This window comes from Gavia stellata, chromosome 3 (genome assembly GCF_030936135.1).
Source record: "Gavia stellata isolate bGavSte3 chromosome 3, bGavSte3.hap2, whole genome shotgun sequence".
Taxonomy (NCBI): domain Eukaryota; kingdom Metazoa; phylum Chordata; class Aves; order Gaviiformes; family Gaviidae; genus Gavia; species Gavia stellata.
The window spans coordinates 15,283,697-15,306,079 of record NC_082596.1 but is presented as its reverse complement, the minus strand read 5'-3'; the positions used below and the strand labels follow the sequence as shown (position 1 = coordinate 15,306,079).

Sequence of the window (22,383 nt, the reverse complement as noted above, 5' to 3'; positions counted from 1 at the left end):
CTCTTGTATGAAATCAAGCACTGGCATTTTAAAAAGCAATCAAAATATTCAAGCCATCACATACTTTGTGTGAGAAACAAACATATTTTTATTCGGAGAAAAAAACCCCACGTTTTTGGGCTCTACTCAATGCAAAATCAAAAGCTGAGCTGACAGAATAGAACTAAGACACTGATCGCATGATTGTATAACATTATCATATAAAAATTCCCTGAACAGAAGAATAATTATGGGAAATTCTGTCTCTTGTTCCTGGAATTCCTAGGCAGCTGGGCAGCCCGGGCACTACAACATCTGAGGCAGTGAAAATCATCAGGTAGATCTAGTTTTGGATCATTGTGTACATTTAAAGAAAGCCACACGACATCAGTGTCCTAACCCATTCTGCTAGATTTGGGGAGATATAGACTAGAAATCTATATCATCCAGTATCTTCTCTTTGTCTCCAAGAGCAAGTTCACCTTGTTTCAGTGATGAAACAAAGTGTCTTTACTAAACAAAAGGCATCTTTTCAGTATAGTGAACTGATGAAATCTAGACAGACATTTTCAGGCTTTGCCTGCACTGCTTTCTTCCCTGACTGTTTCATCTCCTCTGTTTCTTTAACATATTCAAAGCTTGCTTTCCAGGTACTAAAGACCAAGAAAACCAAGACAGACTATATATAAGCAAAATCTAATAGTAAGAAAAATCTCCCCAAGGAGATCAAGTGGTGTTATAGCAGGTTAACAGTTCAGCTAGTGGGTTGCTCCTATTAAGCTGTGGATCTCTGAAGCCTAGTGGACCTTGTCAGCTTTCCACCCATACCACAGTACAGAAACATCTGGGTGAAATAGCATTGAGCTTTCTCACTATGAAAACACACAGATGAACACTCACATAGCTCCTTTCTGATGTCCATGGCTGAAAGTTGAGCTGAAGTGTGAAACGGATTAAGCAAGCCACTGGTTTTGAACCACTCTGGGGAGCTGTTTTTCACTCTTCTGCAAGACAAACTCCTTATTGGTTGATGATGAGATGTTTTTCCATTCATATTTAACATGTTCATAAATGGTTTAATACCTTGTTTTTAAGGCTTTTAATACCTTGTATTAGAAAACAAGAGGGCACAGAGAATCCATGAGAGGAGCTTCTCCCCCCTCCTTTATTATAAGTCATAATTTGAATGTTCCTGAATAATCACTGTATCAGAGAGAGCACAAAGTTTTCACTGCTACTCAGCCCACGTAATTAGTTCCTTCCGCTGCCTCCCACTCCTTTGATCCCTGGTCTCTTTTCCTGACACTGCTAGCCGTGATACCTTTCATCATAATGGTATCTGTGATATTGTTACTTGTTCCATGGATGCTGAACTAGAGGTTTGTCTACATCACAAAAATAATATGTTCCTTCATAATCATTATAATTGGCTAAGCAAGACCATCAGACATGACCAAAACTTAGTTTTGAATTACATCTGCTAATCATACGTAGAATGGTTAATGCCTACATTTTTCTGTTAAACATTAGCAGCATAAAAATGACTACACATTTTTCTTCCAAATTGCTGCTCCATTAAGCCTCTTTACAAGTAATCTGTTTAATTGCCAGTAGAATCCTTATTTACTAAAGAAGACATTTTAGTTATTAATTGGCTTATTAATTTTTAAATGTAAAATTTACATAACCTAGGCTACTAATTTTTATAAAACCTGGCACCACCTTGCCACTTCTTCACTGGAACTAGTGCTATCTCTTCAGTAAATGTTTTAGAGCCAAGTTTGACCATTTTTGACAAACATGTTTTTGAGAAAAAGTATTGTCTTTAAAATGCTGCCAGTTTATTTCTGTTCACATGGAAGTTTAATTTATACTTTATATTAAAAACTCTCACTCTTACATGTATATTAAATGTCCTCAATTACGTTAACAGGAGATATAATCAAATCACTCAAATGAAAATATTTTAAGTCACAAAAACTGAATCAGTGTAGAAAAGCAAGAAATCACGTTATACAGGGAAGAGAGCATATAGTTTTGTCAAAAAGAGGAAAAGAAAATAGAGCATCTACACAACAAAGAACTCACAATCATTTAAAACAAGCTGATATTGCTGAGACTATGTTTGGATGAACAATATTTGGATGGTGCAGTACACACACTTTTTTTTATCTTATGCTATGAAACCTGGAGTCATGAATACATCAGTTTAGGAATGTCTTGCAGAAAATATTTGGTATCATCATAGATACTATAAATTCTGCTTTCAGTTTCCACTAATACCCATATGATGAAATAAGCTTAATTTTATTCAGGTTCAAAGCTGTCAGGATCAGGGATTGTGTCTTTTTCTATATCTATATTGTGCCTACCACATAGTATTCTAGGAAACTGCAATATTATCTATTAAAAACATTTAATACAGCACAAAGTTTCAAAGTTTGCTTTACTGAACTTTCTAAGTTCCCAAATTAGCCTCTAGTTTTGTCACGACTATTTTTGGAGGTAAGTTTTGAATGCCATCACAGTTGATTAAAAAGTTGCATTATTCTTTTTATTCAATATATGGGGTTTTTTCTGCCTGTATTTCTAGAACTTCTGTTTTCCTTTCTCCTGGTTTGTCCCCAGCCTCCTTTTATTTCTGTTTCCAGTTTATAGAAATTTTCCTCTCTTCCTGGCAAGAGGAACAAACTTGCAGCCTAGAGACTTTAAAACATACTTTTGTAGCCATGGATTTCACATACCTAGCCTGCTGTCTGCGCAGCATTTCAACTGAAAAGCTATAGTGAAGAAAATATTTCTGGAAATTTTTATGAACTAAAAGAACTTTACAGCCATTTATAATTGCCTGGCATTGGTACTGAAGGACGAACGGGTGTCAGTAGGCAGGACACACCAATGGCCTTTGCCAGTCTTGTTAACACCTATATGAGCTGCTGCAGAGATTAAAGAGCAGAGCAACGAAATGAAAGGAAATGGATCACAGCACAGCTCTGCTTTGCTTTACTATCCTCCCTTCCTCTCTCCTCGCTTTTTTTTTTGACTGCTGCACAGGAAAATCCAGTTGTGCTCAGATGGCAAGCAGACTGGAAGGAATGCTTTTCCTTTCATTAAACAAGCAAGGGAATGGCTACTTGTTGACCAAACGTTTCAGCCTTCCTCACTAGGCAGAGGTTTCTTAACTCTTGGTCAGCTGTCTTCACAGCGTGCTGGTGCTACACTGCAGTAATTAAGCAGCTACACTTGCTCCATATAAAGACTTCATGTATTGAAGCCTGAGTATCAGTTGTGAACGTACCCTGCTGCATCCAATTACAGTACCCTCCCTTCACCATCTCTCACTTTTCACCTTTGCAGCTGTTGTAATATTTTGGATTTCATCTAGATTCATGTTTGTTGAAGAACCATCATTCACCAAAGTCAATAGATATTAAGGACAAGTAGTATCATCCATTTGTAGATCTGAAGTTCCACACTTTTCTAAGAGTAAGGAAATCTACATTCACATTGCTGTGGTGATGACTACATCCCTATGTGTGGTGGGTTGACCATGGCTGGATGCCAGGTGCCCACCAAAGCTGCTCTGTCACTCCCGTCCTCAACTGGACAGGGGAGAGAAAATATAACTAAAGGCTCATGGGTCGCGATAAGGACAGGGAGATCACTCACCATTACCGTCATGGGTGAAACAGACTTGGCTTGGGAAAATTAATTTCATTTATTACCAATCAAATCAGAGTATGATAATGAGAAATAAACCCAAATCCTAAAACACCTTCCCCCCACCCCTCCCTTCTTCCCAGGTGCAACTTCACTCCTGATTTTCTCTACCTTCTCCTGCTCAGTGGCGCAGGGGGACGGGGAATGGGGGTTGTGGTCAGTTCATCATATGTCGTTTCTGCTGCTCCTTCCTTCTTGGGGGAGGGCTCCTCACACTCTTCCCCTGCTCCAGCGAGAGACAGTCCTCCATGAACTTCTCCAACATGAGTCCTTTCCATGGGCTGCAGTTCTTCATGAACTGCTTCAGCGTGGGTCCCTTCTATGGGGTGCAGTCCTTCAGGAACAGACTGCTCCAGCGTGGGTCCCCAACAGAGTCACAAGTCCTGCTAGCAAACCTGCTCCAGCATGGGCTCCTCTCTCCACGGGTCCACAGGTCCTGCCAGGAGCTTGCACCAGCACAGGCTTCCCATGGGGTCACAGCCTCCTTCGGGCATCCACCTGCTTCAGCGTGGCGTCCTCCAGGGGCTGCAGGTGGATATCTGCTCCACCGTGGACCTCCATGGGCTGCAGGGGCACAGCCTGCCTCACCATGGTCTTCACCAGGGGCTGCAGGGGAATCTCTGCTCCGGTGCCTGGAGCACCTCCTCCCCCTCCTTCTTCACTGAGCTGTGTGTCTGCAGAGTTGGTTCTCACATATTCTCACTCCTCTCTCCAGCTGTAGTTGTGCAGGGGTTTTCTTCCCCCTTCTTAACTCTGTTATCCCAGAGGCACTACCACTGTCGCTGATGGGCTCGGCCTTGGCCAGCGGCGGGTCCGTCTTGGAGCCAGCTGGCATTGGCTCTGTCGGACACAGGGGAAGCTTCTAGCAGCTTTTCATAGAAGCCACCCCTGTAGCCCCCCCACTACCAAAACCTTGTCATACAAGCCCAATATACTATAGCTCAAGTTCCGAATTACTATTTAATTGTGGCAGTGGGACAGTACAGAAAGCAGTTGCTGACAATCTGGTTTTATATATAGGGTATGATTTTCCATTCTTGGATCTTGTGACACCATCTACACTTTAGAGTTCCTAATTTCCTCCAACAAAACTGCCATGGGATGCCCAGCACAGTACTTGTCATGGGTCTAAGATCTTCATCCCAATCTCACCTATTATAGAGGTATGAAGTCATCAAATTACTGTCTTGCTAATATTAATTTGGAGATTTCCACCTTTTTTTGCTTGCAATCTGGATTTATTGATAATCTGGGCATTAAACAGCCAGTCACTGAAACTCACAATGGGACTCCTATTCTGCAGTTTTCTAAGCATTGCTTGCACATCACCATAAAAGTTCTAGCTGCTTTGTACATTACATGAATAGTCATGTGACCTTTTCAATGTGGCAGAAAGATACGATTATAGTGCAAATGCCCATGAATTCAAATGTATATGAATACTAATGCGGGGTGCTCCAGCTTCTGTAAATTTTCTTGCCGATGCTTCACACAAATGTTCAAAAATCGTGAAACGTGGTAATGTGTCAGTAATGAAAATCAATGCAAAATATCAGGAATGCTTTTCAATCTACTTCCTCAGCTGTGTGGACTGTCAGAAGATAATGGCTGGTAATGTTTCCAGCACATCACAAAATTTGCCTTTATATGCAGTAATAATCTAGAAAACTTCACATTCGTATTTGCTTAACATTTGCTTTTATTTATAGCGATCTGTTTAACAAACTTATTAAGCAAATGGGGTGATGTTCAATTTCAGAAGTGATATATCTTACACCATGTGCCTCTGCAAAAATGTTATGGTTGTAGTGTTCCAAAATAGAGGGTTTTGTGTGTCTAGCACTTAGTCTGTTAGGATACCAGTTTCTTTCAAGGCTAGAAGAAGTTGCTAAATTCTCACAAGACCCAACGTTATGTGCCAGACCAGGTGGCTACCACCTGTACAGTCCTTTCACCTTGGTAGATTCCCTCCAGTACTCTCTCCAGCTTTGGCAGAAGCAGTGATTTGAAGTTAGAAACACTACCCTGGAGCTTCTTGTCACACCATCTCCAGAAATGAACTTATGAAATAATCAGCTGAGTTGGAATTTTCCCCTAGTAGCTACACCAGCCTGTTCGCAAACGCTCCGCAGCTGCACAAGCCGTAGTAGTGCATGGTATCAGGTTGAGCCCTGCCCAGGAATGGAGCTTCCCTCTCATGTGGGGCATGACCGCTCTTCTTCCAGGACCTCCTGCGTCCCTCCCAAATCTTGTCTTTGAAGAGAAGACTAAAAAGTAATCCCAAATTTTACCCATAGACTTCTGGATCTTCTTTCCATTCATCAAATTTGGGAATGTTTACAGAGCAAGAGAATGTCCTGCTAACCTCGGTGAATATTTGCAGTGAGTTTATTTCGAATTTGGAAACATATGTATCAGCAAGCACATGTGTCCTAAGGAAAAAGCATGTGGAAAAAAAAGTTATTTGAATTCATATCCAGCTTCCATTTCCACAAAAGTGAAAACAGAGGGAGTCTGTCCTGGAAGCTTTTAGAGAGACCAAAGAAAGGAAAATGGGAAAAGGCAATGAATTGTGTTAAAGCACTATCTATAAACAAGCCCCTGACTTTGATTTAGAAAAAATGGCATGCTGGTCTGAATAGACTTTTTCTGCTCTATGGATTTCAGTAGGAAAACCTGGGTAGAATTTAGAAAAAAAAAACAGAAAAAAGCCTGAACGGATCATTTACAAGGAATATTGAAAGTATTAAATTATTTGAGCTTGGCTAAACAATGACACAATAGCATTTTCAGTCCACCAGTATTTTTAAACTTTATTTTTAAATGCTGTTTTTACAATGAGGCAGCTTATAAGTGAAGCGAGTATGTGGACCACTCCTTTTAATACAGTATCTCCCTGGCAACCAGACCAGCAAAAACAGAAAAAGAGATTAGATGACCAATCATTTCTTCCATCTCTCATGTCTTCGATTTCTTTGCTGGATGGCTGATAAAGTGCTCGGACTCTGTGACTCCTCTGGGTTGGTGAAGCTCAATTCAGTATGTTTCCTTTGGCGAGAATCAGTACATGCAGTTAGATGGTATGCTATGCTGATATCATATGGCTGTCTAAAGGAGAAAAAATCTCTTTGGAGTGCCAGCAGTAAAGTCTTGGCTACCACAACAAGACCAAAATTTCAGTATTTCCTCACGAGTATTTTTAAGCCCTAACTTACGGAAACAGCAAGGAGATTTTGGGAACATCAGACAATTGGTCCAGGAACTATGGCTACAATTGGTCCAGGAACTATGGCTGGGAATGGTTCCCTGGAAGGGCATCGAGCTTGCCAGCCCAAAAATTGTTACACACGGACAGTGCAGGAACTCAGAACAGACGGTGAAGAAAATGCAGACGTATTAATGACTGAGATAAATGATAGATGCGCATGTCTGAATTGAAATGTATTGTCTTCAAAATTATTCCAGCTAGAAGAAAGGAACACCTCATGCCAGGTTATGTCCCTGATAGAACCCTCTTTATGTGTACTCACTGTCCCCGCACTTCTCACTCTGAGACAGCATGGCTGTCATGCACTCTTAGGACCCCTCACGGAGTGCAGCTGCTACACAATGGGTCAGACAGCTTGTTATGGGATATTCCTCTGTAGGGAACGTATAATTCTTGTGCTGTTCTGTCTTCACTGGTTAGTCATTTGCTCTATGAGCAAAAGCCAGTTTTAACCTTAAAAACCTTAAATGGTAAGAACTAATTCTGAGACTGCCTCTACATATGTGGCACAAAGCAACAACAGAGATTATAAAAAGTGCTCAAGCTAAGAGGGTCCAATTTAATTGTACTGCATTTGTTTTCCTTGCCTTGCATTCTCAGTAGTTTACAGTTTCTAATTCAGAGCTCTCCCAATTCAAAACTTCTGGAACTGCTTGTTCCCAGGACACACTGTAAGATTTTGTTTATTCTCCCAAGTTTTTTCTTTTTCAATTACAGCCACAAAAGAATATGACAAAAGCATATTGGAAAATGAAATGAAAACTATAAAATATGTTTTCATTACTTACGGCCAGATTATTCAGCACTTGGCAGACACCAATGAAGATAGGGGAAACAGGCACAAAGGACAGCCCTAAATCATGCCATTTGGTAACAACACTTAATTGGAAATGTCAGGAACTGTCAATTAGCTGAATTAGGCTCTCACTAGCCATACCCCTTTCTCTCAGACATGCCCCGAAGAACGGCTACTCTTTAGAGAGGAAAAAAGATAGGGAAACCCCACTCTGCTGAACTAACTTTCTGATTGCAGAACACCCATTTTACCACCATTAGGTTCTTCAAACTGCCAGCCTCTTCTTCCCGCCCTTACTCACACAGGTATTATTATTCTCAAAAGCAATCCGAGAGGCAACAATGTAATAGATGTTTCATCCAGGAAGAGCCAAAAAACCCCCATATGTTCCTCATGACCTGTCCACATATCTCTTATTGAAGCTCTTGAAATAGAAATTAGGTGATCCGTTCCTCAAGGATCTTATTGGCCGTCTGCACCAAAACGAGTTTCACCCAGTGAATAAAGAAAGGAAAATTTCCCCAATTCTCTTTATCCATTATCATCTCATGCAGTAAAATGGACCCAATTTAGATTCTCAGTAATGTCAGTCTGGTAATTTCAGATACAAAGCATTATTATACATTTAGGATTAACAAACTTCAAAATCAAATTAAATAAGCAAATAAAGACTATCTCATTTCTTCTGAGAGCAAATATTAATGACCCTTTTCTGGCACAAGTCTCATCCCTTTGCTTCCCAACATAGTAGAAATCAGCACTACAGAACATGAGTATATGTTACTGAATATACACACTGCCACCCCGAACAGGAGCAGGCATCCATACCACATCCCATGGTATGCAACACCTACCCTCAGATTCCTTGCATAAAAACATCATTTTGGTGAGCTGCAGCAAAGCCCTTATGTTACTTCAAGCACTTTGCTCAGTCACCCCACCCTCCCCAAAATAATAGTTATGTTTTATGGCCATAAGGGAACAGAGAAGCCCAGGGAGGTGAAAAATTAAAAGCTAGTTAGTGTCTACAAAGAGTATCTGCTCTAAAGAATGACAGCCAACAGTGTGGACATGAGCCATTCCTACCCTACTATTTGTAACAGTATAGATACCATGTTTATGCTTCTTGGCTCTCTTTTCTAAAAACCTCTGCCCACACAAAACCACAGCAAACACTTCCACCTGCACTCTTCTGACTACAAAGGGCAAATTTTCTTGCTGCACACCATAGCTTTTTTGACATTAGAACCAATTATAAATGAGCAAATAATAATAGAAACGTTCTTAAAAACCTACAATTCCTCATATGTTCCCCAAAATAACAAAGCCATCATGTAGTAACTTCACCAAGTGAATTGTGCTATAAGTATTCCCAGCAGGCTCTATAGCTGAAATAGGTCTGGAGGAAAGAAATTGATGGAACTCTTTTGGTGGAACATGCAGATTGGAATAAACTGGAACATCTTGTGAATTTCTTTTAAGATCATAGAATTGTCTGAAGTCAAAGGTAATGATGCAACCCCCCCATCCCCACATAATTCATTTTGACATTTTCTAAATGATGTTTCAATTTTAAATGAAATGTTATTTCATTCCAAAGTTTTCTTCAACTGTATGTAAAAATATTTTTTAAAAAAAAAACCCTCTAAAGTATTTTGCTTCCATGCATTTTTTCCAAATTTCTAATTTGCCAAAACTCTTCTTTTTTGGATGACACAGGAGGCATATCTCAAAAAAAAAGAAAAAGTCCAAATCACTGTCACTTGCACAACTCCTAAGTATTGCAAAATCGATGGTATCATTGCATAGGCCCAATGGAATTGTAAAACATGACACGAAACACTGAATAAAAAGTAGTAGAATTCTTCTATAGGCAAAGGGATAATTAATTTTTAATCTCAACTCAAAAACACTACCATGATTAAGTCTGGGGTATTGATTCTGACAATATTGCCATTAAAAAACAATTACACCTTAAATCCTACTTAAAATAATGACACAGTTAAAAGTGGTAATCATTGAACAAACCAGCTGCTTTCCTGGAATATCCATCGTTCAGCTAAAGCAGAATGTCTTTTGAAGAGAGAAGTCATTGGGTTCAGTGCATGCACTAGTGGGGAAAATTCACTGGCCTGGTTTACTTGGCAAGGGCATGCCTGATCATATTGATCTCCAATGGCCAGCAATATCTTCATCATCCCTATCGTGGTATATGCAACAGGATTAGCAGTAAACTGTCTCAGCATGAACAGATCTTTTCAGAAACAGATTGTCTTACTCACGGTGAACTACTATTGCTCCTTTGACAATTTTCAAGCGGACTAGTCTTTTTTGGTTCAGGACCATTTTCCTTCTTAGAATCTTTCTAGTGGTGTAGTCAGGGTATTGATGGATATTCTGGGTATTGGTGCTATCCACTTGATCCTGCTGAAAAGGATATATACATCAAAATATAGAACCTCTTCTATGAACACAGTTCTGCTGGCTTATAGGAACAGGTGTCCTACTATGAATAGGAAACAATGAGCCTTGATCCAAAGCTGCCACAACCACTCGCAAATTTGCATAGATCTTCACAGGAAACAATCTTCTCATTTTTTCTCAATAGCTTGATGAGAAATAAAACAGTTCATTAATGCTGACATCAGAAGTAATGTTGCCAGCATCTGAGCCTCGTATTTGTAGTTCAGGTACCATTTTCAAGATTAATCACACCATTCATCAATATTAAAGCCCCAAATGTTGAGGATTAACTCAAAAGCCCAGTTAAATGCTCGTGTCTGGATTAGATCTTCTTGTAGCACGTATGGAAGTCAAGGAGGCAGAAGGCTAAAACCTCATGAAGTCAAACAGCAACTTCAAAACTCCACAGTACTTATAGTCTAGTCACATAAGCAGAGACAAATGTAGTACAGTCCATGTGAACTTTGGACAGGTCTATTCTGAACCACGATGACTATGGTACATACCTCAAAGCATGGCTGTAGTCAGGGAGGGTTGATTTGAATGGCTCAGGCTAGGTGAGAATTACCATCAGGATGACCCTAAATATTACTTTAGGTACCCAGTCATCCAAGTGAACAACACAGTTCACATCTCACAAATCTTCTTCCAGCAACTCCACCAGCTCAGACAGATAGGACTGTTTTAGTTACAGCGATTTAATCTGTGGCTGAAGAACCTCTTATGCTGCTACCATACGTTGAGGGAGGAACCAATGCAGTTTGCTGCCACGTCTGACGGCTTGATATTGATATGTCATAGAATCACTTAGTTTGGAAAAGACCTTTAAGATCATCGAGTCCAACTATTAACCCACCACTGCCAAGTCCACCACTAAACCATGTCCCTAAGTGCCACATCTACACGTCTTTTAAGTACCTCCAGGGATGGTGACTCAACCACCTCCCTGGGCAGCCTGTTCCAATGCTTGACAACCCTTTCAGTGAAGAAATTTTTCCTAATATCCAATCTAAACCTCCCCTGATGCAACTTGTGGCCATTTCCTCTTGTCTTATCACTTGTTACTTGAGAGAAGAGACTGACACCCACCTCACTACAACCTCCTTTCAATGTGTATGGAAAGCTGATAATATCACTGATATTATGAATTTACTGGGGTGTTTATATAATTTTTGTTTGTTCCACATTTAGGTCATGTACAACATTAACAGCCCCAAAAGATGTTAGGAATTTACAGCTGTCATCTAGGCTGAGAAGGGCTAGCTAAAAACCCAAAACTACAATATTTTCAAGAAAAATATTTTCAAGAAAAATATTGTGATTTGTGAGGTAGACTACCAGAGAGTGCATAAATTTATGAGGCAGTGCAAAGCAAGGGATGAGTCATCCACCTTACACTTGGTAAGAAATGGTAGGACAAAAGAGCAGAAAGAGAAAGAGAAGGATGTGGTATTTATGACAATTTTACTCTCTAAAAATTGCATCACTTACCATACACTAAGAACAGAAGAGAATTCTGTGGGGCTGCTTGTTGTGAAGCTAAAAGTTAAGCCAGTTTTATTTGTAACCTCCGCTTCCAGTCTTTCAGATAGAGCTTCCTTCGGCATTTCAATGGTAAAACTTACATAACCCATCTGGTGGTATGGAAATAAACAGGATGGGTAAAACTGACACATTTAGGGTTACTAGGTCTATGGAGGTAAAGATCTGAATAAAGATCATATCCAGACGACCATGCCAGAGATTCAGCCCAGGGCAGACTTATGGAACTCCAGGGTGAGAAATCTTTGACTGCAAAGGCTGATATTGGCCCAAGCAGGAGCTCATACCAGCTACTGCTGACTTTGGGCATACGTTGTCTGCAGTAAGTACAAAGCTGCATCCCTTCCAAAAAGAAAAGATATCTGAAAAGCACTTTGTGTCTTGACAATACTTAAATACAGCATTAGACACATTACCTGGCCTTCTTAACCATTCACAGCAACTCGAAGCTGAATTTTAAAGCTGATTAGAGATCACTTCAGTGTTTGTTCTCCTCTACAGCCCCTAGTAAGTATTTTATATACCTATACAAACTACGTCCCTAATGGTCAGAAATTACAGATAACTGAGCTGTTTTCCTCTTACTGGCTACCATGCAACACATTCCTTGGCTGCGACCCTGGTGTAGGAAAGCCGTTAAGTATATTCTTAATCCTGGGACTCTGCTGCTGGACTCTGTTCCTGAACTCACACCTCGACATTGTTCTCCGGCTGTGTCTTCCTGCAGAGTGAAGAGCAGAGGTTAATTTATTTACATATTAGGAGGGATTACTCTTTGCAACAGCTAGAGCCAAGGTGTTGACCCAAATATTAACTCACTTAAATACAGTTCTTTAAAAAAAGCAAACCCAGAGAAACTAAAATATTTATTTGTACCTACTAATTTTATATCATGAATAAACGTTATTCATCACCAGCTGAGTCAGAAAGAAACCCCTCCACCTGATCATATTTTACTCTGTGAGGAGTAACAAAGGGTATTTTCATATGATAAGAAAAGTATGTCGCCCTTAAAAAAGTTGTAAAACAAGTACAGACAAAAAGATTCACTGTTAGGAAGGTGAAGCAGCATCCTAGAACTGGTAGTTCTAATGGATTCCAAACTATGCATGCTTTGGAGGGACTGAAATGTCCAGGAAAAGGTATTTGTCCCTATTGTACTAAACCGCAGTATCACCTTATTTTCATAACTAGTATTTTATAAAGAAATAGCAACTTACTGAAGTTATTAAATGCATGTAACCCAGTTATTTTTTCCAAATTAAGTATGCTGGTAAATATTCTTTTCATTTCTTTGATTCTCTCTGCAGTTTTCTGTGGTGAAACCTTTCTTATACACCAGAAGATATTTAAAAGTGGTGTGAAGTAATCTCACTGAAAGAGAAGGTAACTTTCAGTGGCTGTGAATGATTATTGGCCCAGAAAACATCATCAGATTCACGTAGGGAGGGACAGGCAAAACCAGATCTTGTATGTGCCCCTCTAGTTTACAGTCTTGCTTCTGGGAAAACTACAGGATCAGCCTTGCTTCTCTTTAGCAAATCTTAACGCTTGGTCAATAGCATTGGTCATTCTGTTCACAAGCAGGACACCGCAAAAAGTGGCTTTGTGCTGACTGCCTAAATCAGAGGCAAGAGGCAAAGAAGCAAGGGGGAAAAAAAAGAAAGGAGATAAGGAAAGTGAAATGACATGTAAGGCAGTGGATGACTGGAATAACCTCAAACCCATGCCCAAGCTGGTAGTAAGGTTTGAACAACCCAGTGTTTGCCTTGCCTGGTCCTCCTGTTTGTGAATGAGAAAACGAAGGGCCAACATATGACCAAAGATAACGTGTTTCTGCGCCGGTGAATTCTGCTTTGGCCAGAATGACAGGCTTCTTCAGAAACCCACTGTTGTCATTCAGCATCAAGAAAGGAATGGTGACTTTTATCCAAAATGAAACTTGTATCTGGTGATTTGTTTTTGTGCTGAGTATTGCTTTGGCTTAGAGCTACAGCAGCCTTGTAAATTCATGAGTATCAATTGTGTCATGTCTTAAGCTTAAAAGGCATCTTGTTTTCACTAGTCTGTCTACAACTCCTGTTTATTTTTCAAATATTTTCTCTTTAACAAGCCACAACAGAATCCAGTGCGTATTATCTGTCCCAGACAACCGGGGATAGAGAATATCTGTATCCCAGCAAGACCCAAGAAGGCCTGCCTTGGGCAGAAGGCAATTCCGGACAAGTAAAACCTGTTAACAGATTTAGTCTCCCTTACACTTGGCCTAAACCCATCCTGCACACACAAAAATAACTGCACAACACAGGCCACTGGAGTTAGTTCCCCAAAGCATTCCTGAAGCCTGACATGTCGGCTCTGGATCTTCCACAGTTGCATACGCCATGCGAGCCTGGGGAATCTGTTACGGTTTCAACACACCACGTTGTGCAGAGCACAGAGGGCTCCTTGTGCAACTTCTCTTTCCCACCCGCCAATATACTCGAGGCTCTCTGGTAACAAACAGTGCCTGCGACTTGAAACTGAAGAGTTTCCTGAGGTGCACACATCACCCCCACAGCCCCTTATCTTCATGGGGCCTATTTGTGGCCTCCATAATGCCTGCAAAGCTCAAGAAGCCTCACTCCAGGGACAGAAGTGGTGTAGTCCTGCGAGGTGCTTGTGTTTGGGGCAGCCAGTCTCGAACACCAAGCCCTGCCCAACCATGCCGCTTGTACCAGAGACCGTGGCGGAGCCCCTCAGCAGCAGAGGCAGCATCGCGCTTCTCCACAATTTACAACCGGCAGCGTAGCTCGCGTGGGAGATGCCTGCGGGCAAACGGGGTGGGTATGGGGGTTGTAGGGCCGGGCTGAGGGCGGCAGCTCCCGCCCGCGGGAGCCCCTGGCGTGCGGCGCCCGACCGGCCCGGCCCTTGGGAAGGGGCCGGCTCTGCCCTCGGGGCTTCAGTCTCCTCTCCAGTAACGCCTCCAGGGAGAGGGCTCCCGCCTGTGTCGCCCGGAGCCGGGCAGGGCAGGGCCGCGCGGGCCCGGCGGGCCTGGGGCAGCGGCTGGGCGCCGCAGGGGCAGGTGGCGGAAGGAGCGGGGGGAGCGGAGCGCCCGGCCCGGCTCCAGCTCCCCGCCTCCGGCCCGCGCTGCCCGCCGCGGGGCGGGGGTGGTGGAGGGGGGTCCCCAACGGCTTCTATATAAGCGGCTGCAATGGCTCTGCCGGCAGAGCCGAGCGCCGCGGCGGGGAGGCGGTGGCCGGGACCATGGCGACGGGCGGCGGGCAGGGCCTGCTCGCCGTGCTGCTCCTCCTCCGGCTGTGCGAGGCAAGTGCGGGGCGCCCGGCGGGGCCGGCGGGTAGGGGGAACCGGCGCCGGCGGCCGGGCCGGCCCCGTGACCCGGCCCTGGGGGCCGCTTTGTCCCCGCAGGTGAGCGGCCGGGAGCCGGCGTGTTCCCGGCCCTGCGGCGGGCGCTGCCCGGCCGAGCCGCCGCGCTGCGCCCCGGGGGTGCCCGCCGTGCTGGACGGCTGCTCCTGCTGCCTGGTGTGCGCCCGGCAGCGCGGCGAGAGCTGCTCGCCGCTGCTGCCCTGCGACGAGAGCAGCGGCCTCTACTGCGACCGCGGCCCCGAGGACAGCGGCGGGGCCGCCGGCATCTGCATGGGTAGGTGGCGACAGGCGGGCGGGAGACGCCGGTGCTGGAAGGCCGTCCCCCGCCTGCGGCAGCCCTCCCCGGAGCGGTGGGGAGACCCGCCCCGGGCCGGGGCCGGCTGCAGTGTCCGCTGGAGGGTGTCGCTGTCCCGCTCTTCTCCCGCCTTCCCTCAGGTGAAGGGGCTCTTCCTCGGGACGGCGGCGGGCCGAGGGCTCTCTCGCGGCTGCGGGAGGGGTGTCAAGTGTGGCCCGCTCCGGGACTGGGAGGGACGCCCGCCGCAGTGTTTTGGGAGGCATGGGGAGGGTGCGGGGTGCCCTGTCTGAGGGAAGTGCATTCACTTTTCTCACCAGTGCTGGAGGGAGACAACTGTGTGTTTGATGGGATGATTTATCGCAACGGGGAAACATTCCAGCCCAGCTGCAAGTACCAGTGCACCTGCCGAGACGGACAGATCGGCTGTCTGCCCCGCTGTAACCTGGACCTGCTGCTCCCCGGCCCCGACTGTCCTTTCCCCAGGAAAATTGAAGTCCCTGGAGAGTGCTGTGAGAAGTGGATCTGTGACCCTAAAGATGAAGTGATTTTGGGAGGTTTTGCTATGGCTGGTGAGGAAACTGTAACTAATTATCACAGTCATTGTGAGGATGAGGTGGTATCGTACTGGAAATACCCATGGGGTTGCCAAATCTAAGACATATTGCTTTGTGTCGTCGTTTTTTTCTGATCTTTTTTCTCATCTAGAGTCACCAGTAAGTATAGCAGTGGTTACGAATAAAGGCAGAGCTCAGTAGGTAAAAGAAAAGATATTCAGAGGATGAATGTGTATAGCAGTTTTAAAAGGTAGTTAACTTGAGTTAGTTCCCAGTTCTGAAATTGCTGTTTATCTGGTACAGGGTAGTTCTGTGGGTGGAATAAAACAGGGGCAAGCTCACAAATCTCCAAACATTTCCCTCCCCCCCGCCAAAATCAAAGCCGCAGTCTTGCTAATTGCTGTGGAAGAATATGTTACATCATAAATACTATTCTAACAGCTTAGTCTACAGGAGGCTTTTTTCCCCCTAAATTCCACAGTTATTACAAGTGGTCAGCATGGTAGCTAAAATGCCAACAAATTCCTGCCTGTCTGTGCTAGAGCTCTCATCATTATTGTTGGCATCAAAAGCATTACAAAGTACTTGGAGAAGCAGTGGTTATAAACACAGTGAGTAGATCTGAAAAAAAAAAATCCCATTCCAAAACACAGAACTCATGCCGTGCTTTTGTAATTGAATAATATAAAGCTACATAATATTTTCCCTCTGTTTTCTTACTGAATTATGTCTCCATCCCCTTTAAATTAGACTATTAGTTCAATTTTCATAAGCTACTTTTACTGAGAGTTGAGAGCACTGCATTCTCTTCCAGTCACTGCTCTTTGTGGTCTTAAGCAGTTATGCTCAGCTAATCCATTTGAAAAACAAGTAAGGAAGGATCCAGGAAGAAAAGCTCTGGTAACTTTTCAGAGTGCTATGAAGTGTCAGTTGTAAGGCACATTAGGTATAAGCAAAAAGCTTGCCACCTTTCTACTATTTTTTCTTTTCTTTGATTTGTTTGACAGTGACAGGCTAATCTGTAAAATGCCTCCAGATGGATTATCTGCATTCTTTCTAGCAATGGCCATCCCTCTTGGGAGGCCACCTTTTTGGAGCTTTACCATGCAGAAGGCAAAAATGCTGTTGTAGAGGAGCTTAACAGCAAGAGCTGTGACTGACATCTCAGTTGTGTTGCCTCATTCTGTTTACTCCTGTGATAACCGCTGAACCAAACGATACAGTTAGCAATATTTGCGTAACACAGCTTAACACTGTCATGAGGGCAGGACGATGATCAGAGTTGGCTATGACTTTGAGTAGCTGTGATAACTCCTGGAAATTACTTCCTTCCTCCCTCCCCCCCATCACCCTGGCTATAATCTGTCAATAATTGACAAGATTGGGTGACTTTATGACTCTCGGAATAAAGGACTTTACATCCATGCTGTTTATTAGTTTAGATGAATCATTCAGCCTCTCTCAAATCATATCCAATATAAATATTTTTATGACATAGCTTTAAAACAAATTTGTGATGTATTTCCATTGGAAAGAATGAGGAATAAAAGGTTATTAAAGTAGAGCTCTAAATTGGTTAAAAAATTGGCAATAATTCTTCCAGCTGTGGACTTGAGTGAACTGAATCTAAATGCTTTGCTGATTACACCGATATGCACCTTTTTGTTATTTTTAGATGGAGGAAGTTGCCATCCAGGGCTCCTAAAAAGGCAGCTTTTAAAATTCCTAAATCCTGTCAAAAGTATGGATTTTGGACCTTGTTTTTCTCTCACCTGTTTCTTCCCAGATGTGGTAGAGTTCAGTTAGAAAATGGGTTTTCACATGAGTTTTTCTTATAATAAAGTTCTGTGGGCTTTTGTCTCCAGCCTACAGACAAGAGGCCACACTCGGGATCGATGTGTCAGATTCAAGTGCCAATTGTATTGAGCAGACAACAGAATGGAGTGCTTGTTCCAAAAGCTGTGGAATGGGCTTTTCCACCCGTGTTACCAACAGAAATCAACAGTGTGAGATGGTGAAGCAGACACGGCTTTGCATGATAAGACCTTGTGAAAATGAAGAGCCATCTGATAAGGTACGCTGCAAAGAGTGGCAAAGGAACAGAGTCTCTTCAGCTGTAATTCCAAGGTTGCAATATTATGATCTAGAATGCTCCAGATAAAAGTGTACATAAATACACCTTTTAGCATATGTGCAGCAAGCCCAGTGTTTTTGGTAAGAATTAGATTTGCCATGTTTGCTCAGTAGCTTTGTGCTGCACCTCCAGCAGGTCAAGGGAGGTGATTCTGTCCCTCCACTCCGCTCTCATGATACCCCACCTGGAGTACTGTACCTAGCTTTGGAGTCCTCAGTACAGGAAAGACATGGACCTGTTGGAGCTGGTCCAGAGGAGGGCCACAAAAATGATCAGAGGGATGGAACATGTCTCCTATGAAGAAAGGCTGAGAGAGTTGGGGTTGTTCAGCCTGGAGAAGACAAGGCTCTGGGGAGACCTTGTTGCAGCCTTTCAGTACTTAAAGGGGGCTTAGAAGAAAGATGGGGACAGACTTTTCAGCAGGGCCTGTTGCAGTAGGACAAGGGGTAATGGTTTTAAACTAAAAGTTGTAGATTCAGACTAGATATAAGGAAGAAATTTTTTACAATGAGGGTGGTGAAACACTGGATCAGGCTGCCCAGAGAAGCTGTGGATGCCCCATCACTGGAAGTGTTCACAGTCAGGTTGGACAGGGCTCTGAGTAGCCTGATCTAGTTGAAGATGTCCCTGCTTATTGCAGGGGCGTTGGACTAGATGACCTTTAAAGGTCCCTTCCAGCCCAAACCATTCTATGATTCTACAATTGTATGATAATTTGAGCCATGCCAAACAGATTAGATATATTGCATGTGCAGTCTAACTTCTCCCACAAATGCAATTGTACTACTTGTATGTATATGTATGTACTACCCGTATGTCTAGTTCAGAGCTGCTCCAATCATGCAGATGGGTTTGTCAGATTTCTAGTCTGTTGAGCATCTGGAACTGCAGAGAAATGTGTGAAATCCTACAAAATCTGCCTGGGTAAATTAAACCTTATCTTAATCCTGATGATGCTTTTTCCAAAAGCAAATCCAACACTGACACTTCAGGTGCAATAAATGTGTATCTAAGGGAGCCGACTTTTCTGCTGCTTCTACACATTATACAAGTATTACTATCAGGGAGAATAACATGCAGCTAGGTAAAAGGACCATCACTTTATGTCACGTTCTGAGTGTTGGAAAGCATTGCTAAGGCCTTTGCTGAATACTCCATGCAGTTTTAAATACTGTGTTTTGAAAAGGATATGAAATATTTGGGAAGAGTTGGGGAAACTAACAAGAATGATCAAAGGTCTAGAAAACGTGTTGTGCTAGGGAAAAATTGATTGAATTGAACTTGTTCCAAATGCAAGAGAATGGATATGCGTTCTAAATGTGTTCAGATACTGCAGCCTGTTGTGAGTCCATGGGGGACACAACAAGAAATAGTGAGTTTAGACTGCATAAAAATTAAGACATGAGTGAAAACCTTCCAAGCGGTAAGAATAGTGAACTGTTAGGATTGTCTGGGGCGGATGTGGAGTCTCTCTCACTGAAGGCTTCCAACTGTCTGTTAAGAATATCATGGATAAAGCTGATTCTGCCTTGGGTCACAAGAATTGGCAATGACTTTTGAGGTTCGTTTTAACCCTCTTTTTTATCCCTGAATCTACTCCTGTAACTTGCTCATTTGGCTTCCTCATTCTCTGATGAAACTACACTAGCCTGAGAAGTTTTCCAGTAGACTATAGTTTCATAATGAATTTTGGTTTGGTTTGTCTCAGATGATAAGAGTGGGCTTTAATTTTTTACCATTTATTACTGGCTCAATAACACACTGGTGGCAAAGGGCAGATCTTGCAGGAGTTACCTGTAAGTAACTACTGAAGTAGCTGCAGAGCCTTATTGCTGTTGAACGAGCAAAGACAACAAATCTAAATTTTCAGAGTAGACCTATATCCTTCCATGTCAATTTTTAATTGCTTTCTGTCTTATGCAATGATGTATCTAATGTGTCTTCACATTTCTCTTAGAAAGGGAAGAAATGTATCCGAACAAAGAAGTCCCTGAAAGCTGTTCACTTTGAATACAAGAACTGCACTAGTGTGCAGACATACAAACCTCGTTACTGTGGCCTCTGCAATGACGGGCGATGCTGTACCCCACACAACACCAAAACTATTCAAGTTGAGTTCCGCTGTCCTCACAGCAAAGTCCTAAAAAAGCCAATGATGTTGATCAACACCTGTGTCTGTCATAACAACTGTCCTCAGAGTAACAATGCTTTCTTCCAGCCATTAGATCCGACGTCTAGTGAGGCAAAAATATGAAAAGCATAAATTAGGTAGTGCAAAAGGTATAAATAGTTTATATACAAAACTTGACCCACAATCAGGTGAATGTAACAATTACAAATGTTTTTCAAAATGCAGATGTTTTTCAAAACAGTCTAGGTGCTTTCTTTTTTCCCGTAGTTTATTAAATACCTCATCTTACTTTTCCCCCTCCAAATGTTTTTTATTCACTTGAAGGAAATTTTGTACCTTGGACAGAGCCTTCTTTTTTTCTTGACGGTGGCATAAAGATTACAAAGCAAACAGCTAGTCTTTCTCCTTGAGTTGAGGGGATCATGCCACAAGCTTCAGAAGCTGTAAGACTGGGCTCTTTAAAAGTAAATGGATTCCTTGGGGAATGCATGATACAATTTCGCATAAGCTTCCAGGTTCTTAACTTCACTTTGCATAATGTGTATAAACACTTAAGCAGTGTTCTTTTTCCATTCTAATGAAACTGTTTCTGATGACAGTAAAAATCTTACTGATGAAAGTGTTGCATTCTTGTGTGTTATAAAATACCTTCTATCTGTACCTCTGACTTTCTGTGAGGATTAAGTTTGCACATAGCCCCAGAAATGACATAGCTAAGATCTCATATCCTGAAGCACGGCAGATTGATAGCTGACAGCAATTAAATTCCTCTTTGGTAACTTCACTACCAGTCTAATCCAAACCCCACCTAAGTCAGCATCTTAGGAGAACTTAGTTCTAACCAATGTGTTTCTGTAGATATAAATATTTGGATGCAAAAATAAGATTTCTGTAAATTCCTCTAAAATCCTAACTGTATCATATGGTGCTTCATTTCTTAGAAAGGTGTATATGTAAATAGAAACTGTATATATTGTAATATAACTTTACTGAGTAAATAAACTTTATGTGATTCAAAATATTTTTTCCTAAAGTTTTTCTTAAACTACCAACTTTTCACAGCTAAAAGCAATGGGAAGAAAAAGGGTCTGCAGACTCCTAAAATCAAAAGACCCTATCTTTTGATGTTCTTAGCGTACCTTATCCTAATCACTGCCCTAACAGGTATGCAGTGTCTTGGTACAGGAGAGGATGAATAATTTGTGAGGCACACATTAGAAGGGAGGTTTCTTTCAGAGTAAGTTAGCCTGGGAGATAGGATGATGTAAATAAAGTTAGGTTTGGATGCCGTGTGCCCTGAAACATAGTGGTTGTGGGGAAGAATAATTACGTGATCTGGAGTTTGGGTTGGGGTCTAATGAAGTATTTAATTGTGTATTGCAGCATTTCTGCCTCATAAAAGCAGGCTGTGACCCTGCTTTTGCTGGATATTTTATGGTAATATCCTCAAGGAATATAGAGCCTGAGGGTGGCAGTTTCACATATGTTAAATCATGTATGTAACAGGATTGTGCAAACAGGTCATAAGTACAATTGTGCATACATTCAGCTGCCTAGACTGTGGGCCCAAGCTTAGCTCAGTGTGTGTCTCTCTCTGCTAGAGATAGCAGAGTAGTCCTTATGCCACAACTGTTCTATAACTATGTGGTAGGAAACAGGTCTCTCTTGAGAAAAGGGGCAGAAGGCCAAATCTCAGCATATTTGGCCTAGCGTCCTCCTACTCTGGAGAAGCTAGCAACCTCCAGTTTGGTAATTCCTGAGATACACGCAGGTTGGAATTCAGCTCTAGGTTAAGTCTCCTAAATTTGGTGTCTACATGTAGACATCTAAATGCCCATTTTAGCCAATGAAACCTAAAGTAAAGTTAACTGTAAACAAGCATCAACAGCTGAAGTTTTTTAGTTAAGTCATTCTTGAAAGTATGAGGCCCTGGTGCTAAAACCCATTCTGGTTCAGTTAAGGTTAGATAGATCTTGGGTCCCCACCTGGACTCTTGCATGGCTTTCCCCACTAACTGTGCCAACGATCAATTTCTTTGTAGTCATTGCTATTGTTATCAACACATGCCTGCCTGCTTTATGCTGTTCAAACAGCTGGAACAAGACTAGTCTTGTCCCTCACCAGGCACATGCTGA

At 42.5% G+C, this 22,383-nt stretch overlaps 1 protein-coding gene across 2 annotated transcripts; it reads left to right on the top strand.

The window, feature by feature from the left end:
• The first annotated feature begins 15,014 nt into the window (after window positions 1-15,014).
• On the top strand, window positions 15,015-21,255 carry CCN3 (cellular communication network factor 3). Of its 2 annotated transcripts, XM_059815344.1 has the most exons (5): window positions 15,015-15,074; window positions 15,177-15,408; window positions 15,747-15,998; window positions 17,849-18,057; window positions 20,075-21,255. In XM_059815344.1, exons 1-5 carry the CDS (start codon window positions 15,015-15,017, stop codon window positions 20,369-20,371), a joined length of 1,050 nt encoding a protein of 349 aa, XP_059671327.1. In that variant the 3' UTR covers window positions 20,372-21,255. The 2 variants fall into 2 exon arrangements, with proteins under 2 accessions (XP_059671327.1, XP_059671326.1); XM_059815343.1 differs by having other exon boundaries at window positions 15,015-15,408.
• The last annotated feature ends 1,128 nt before the right edge of the window (window positions 21,256-22,383 follow it).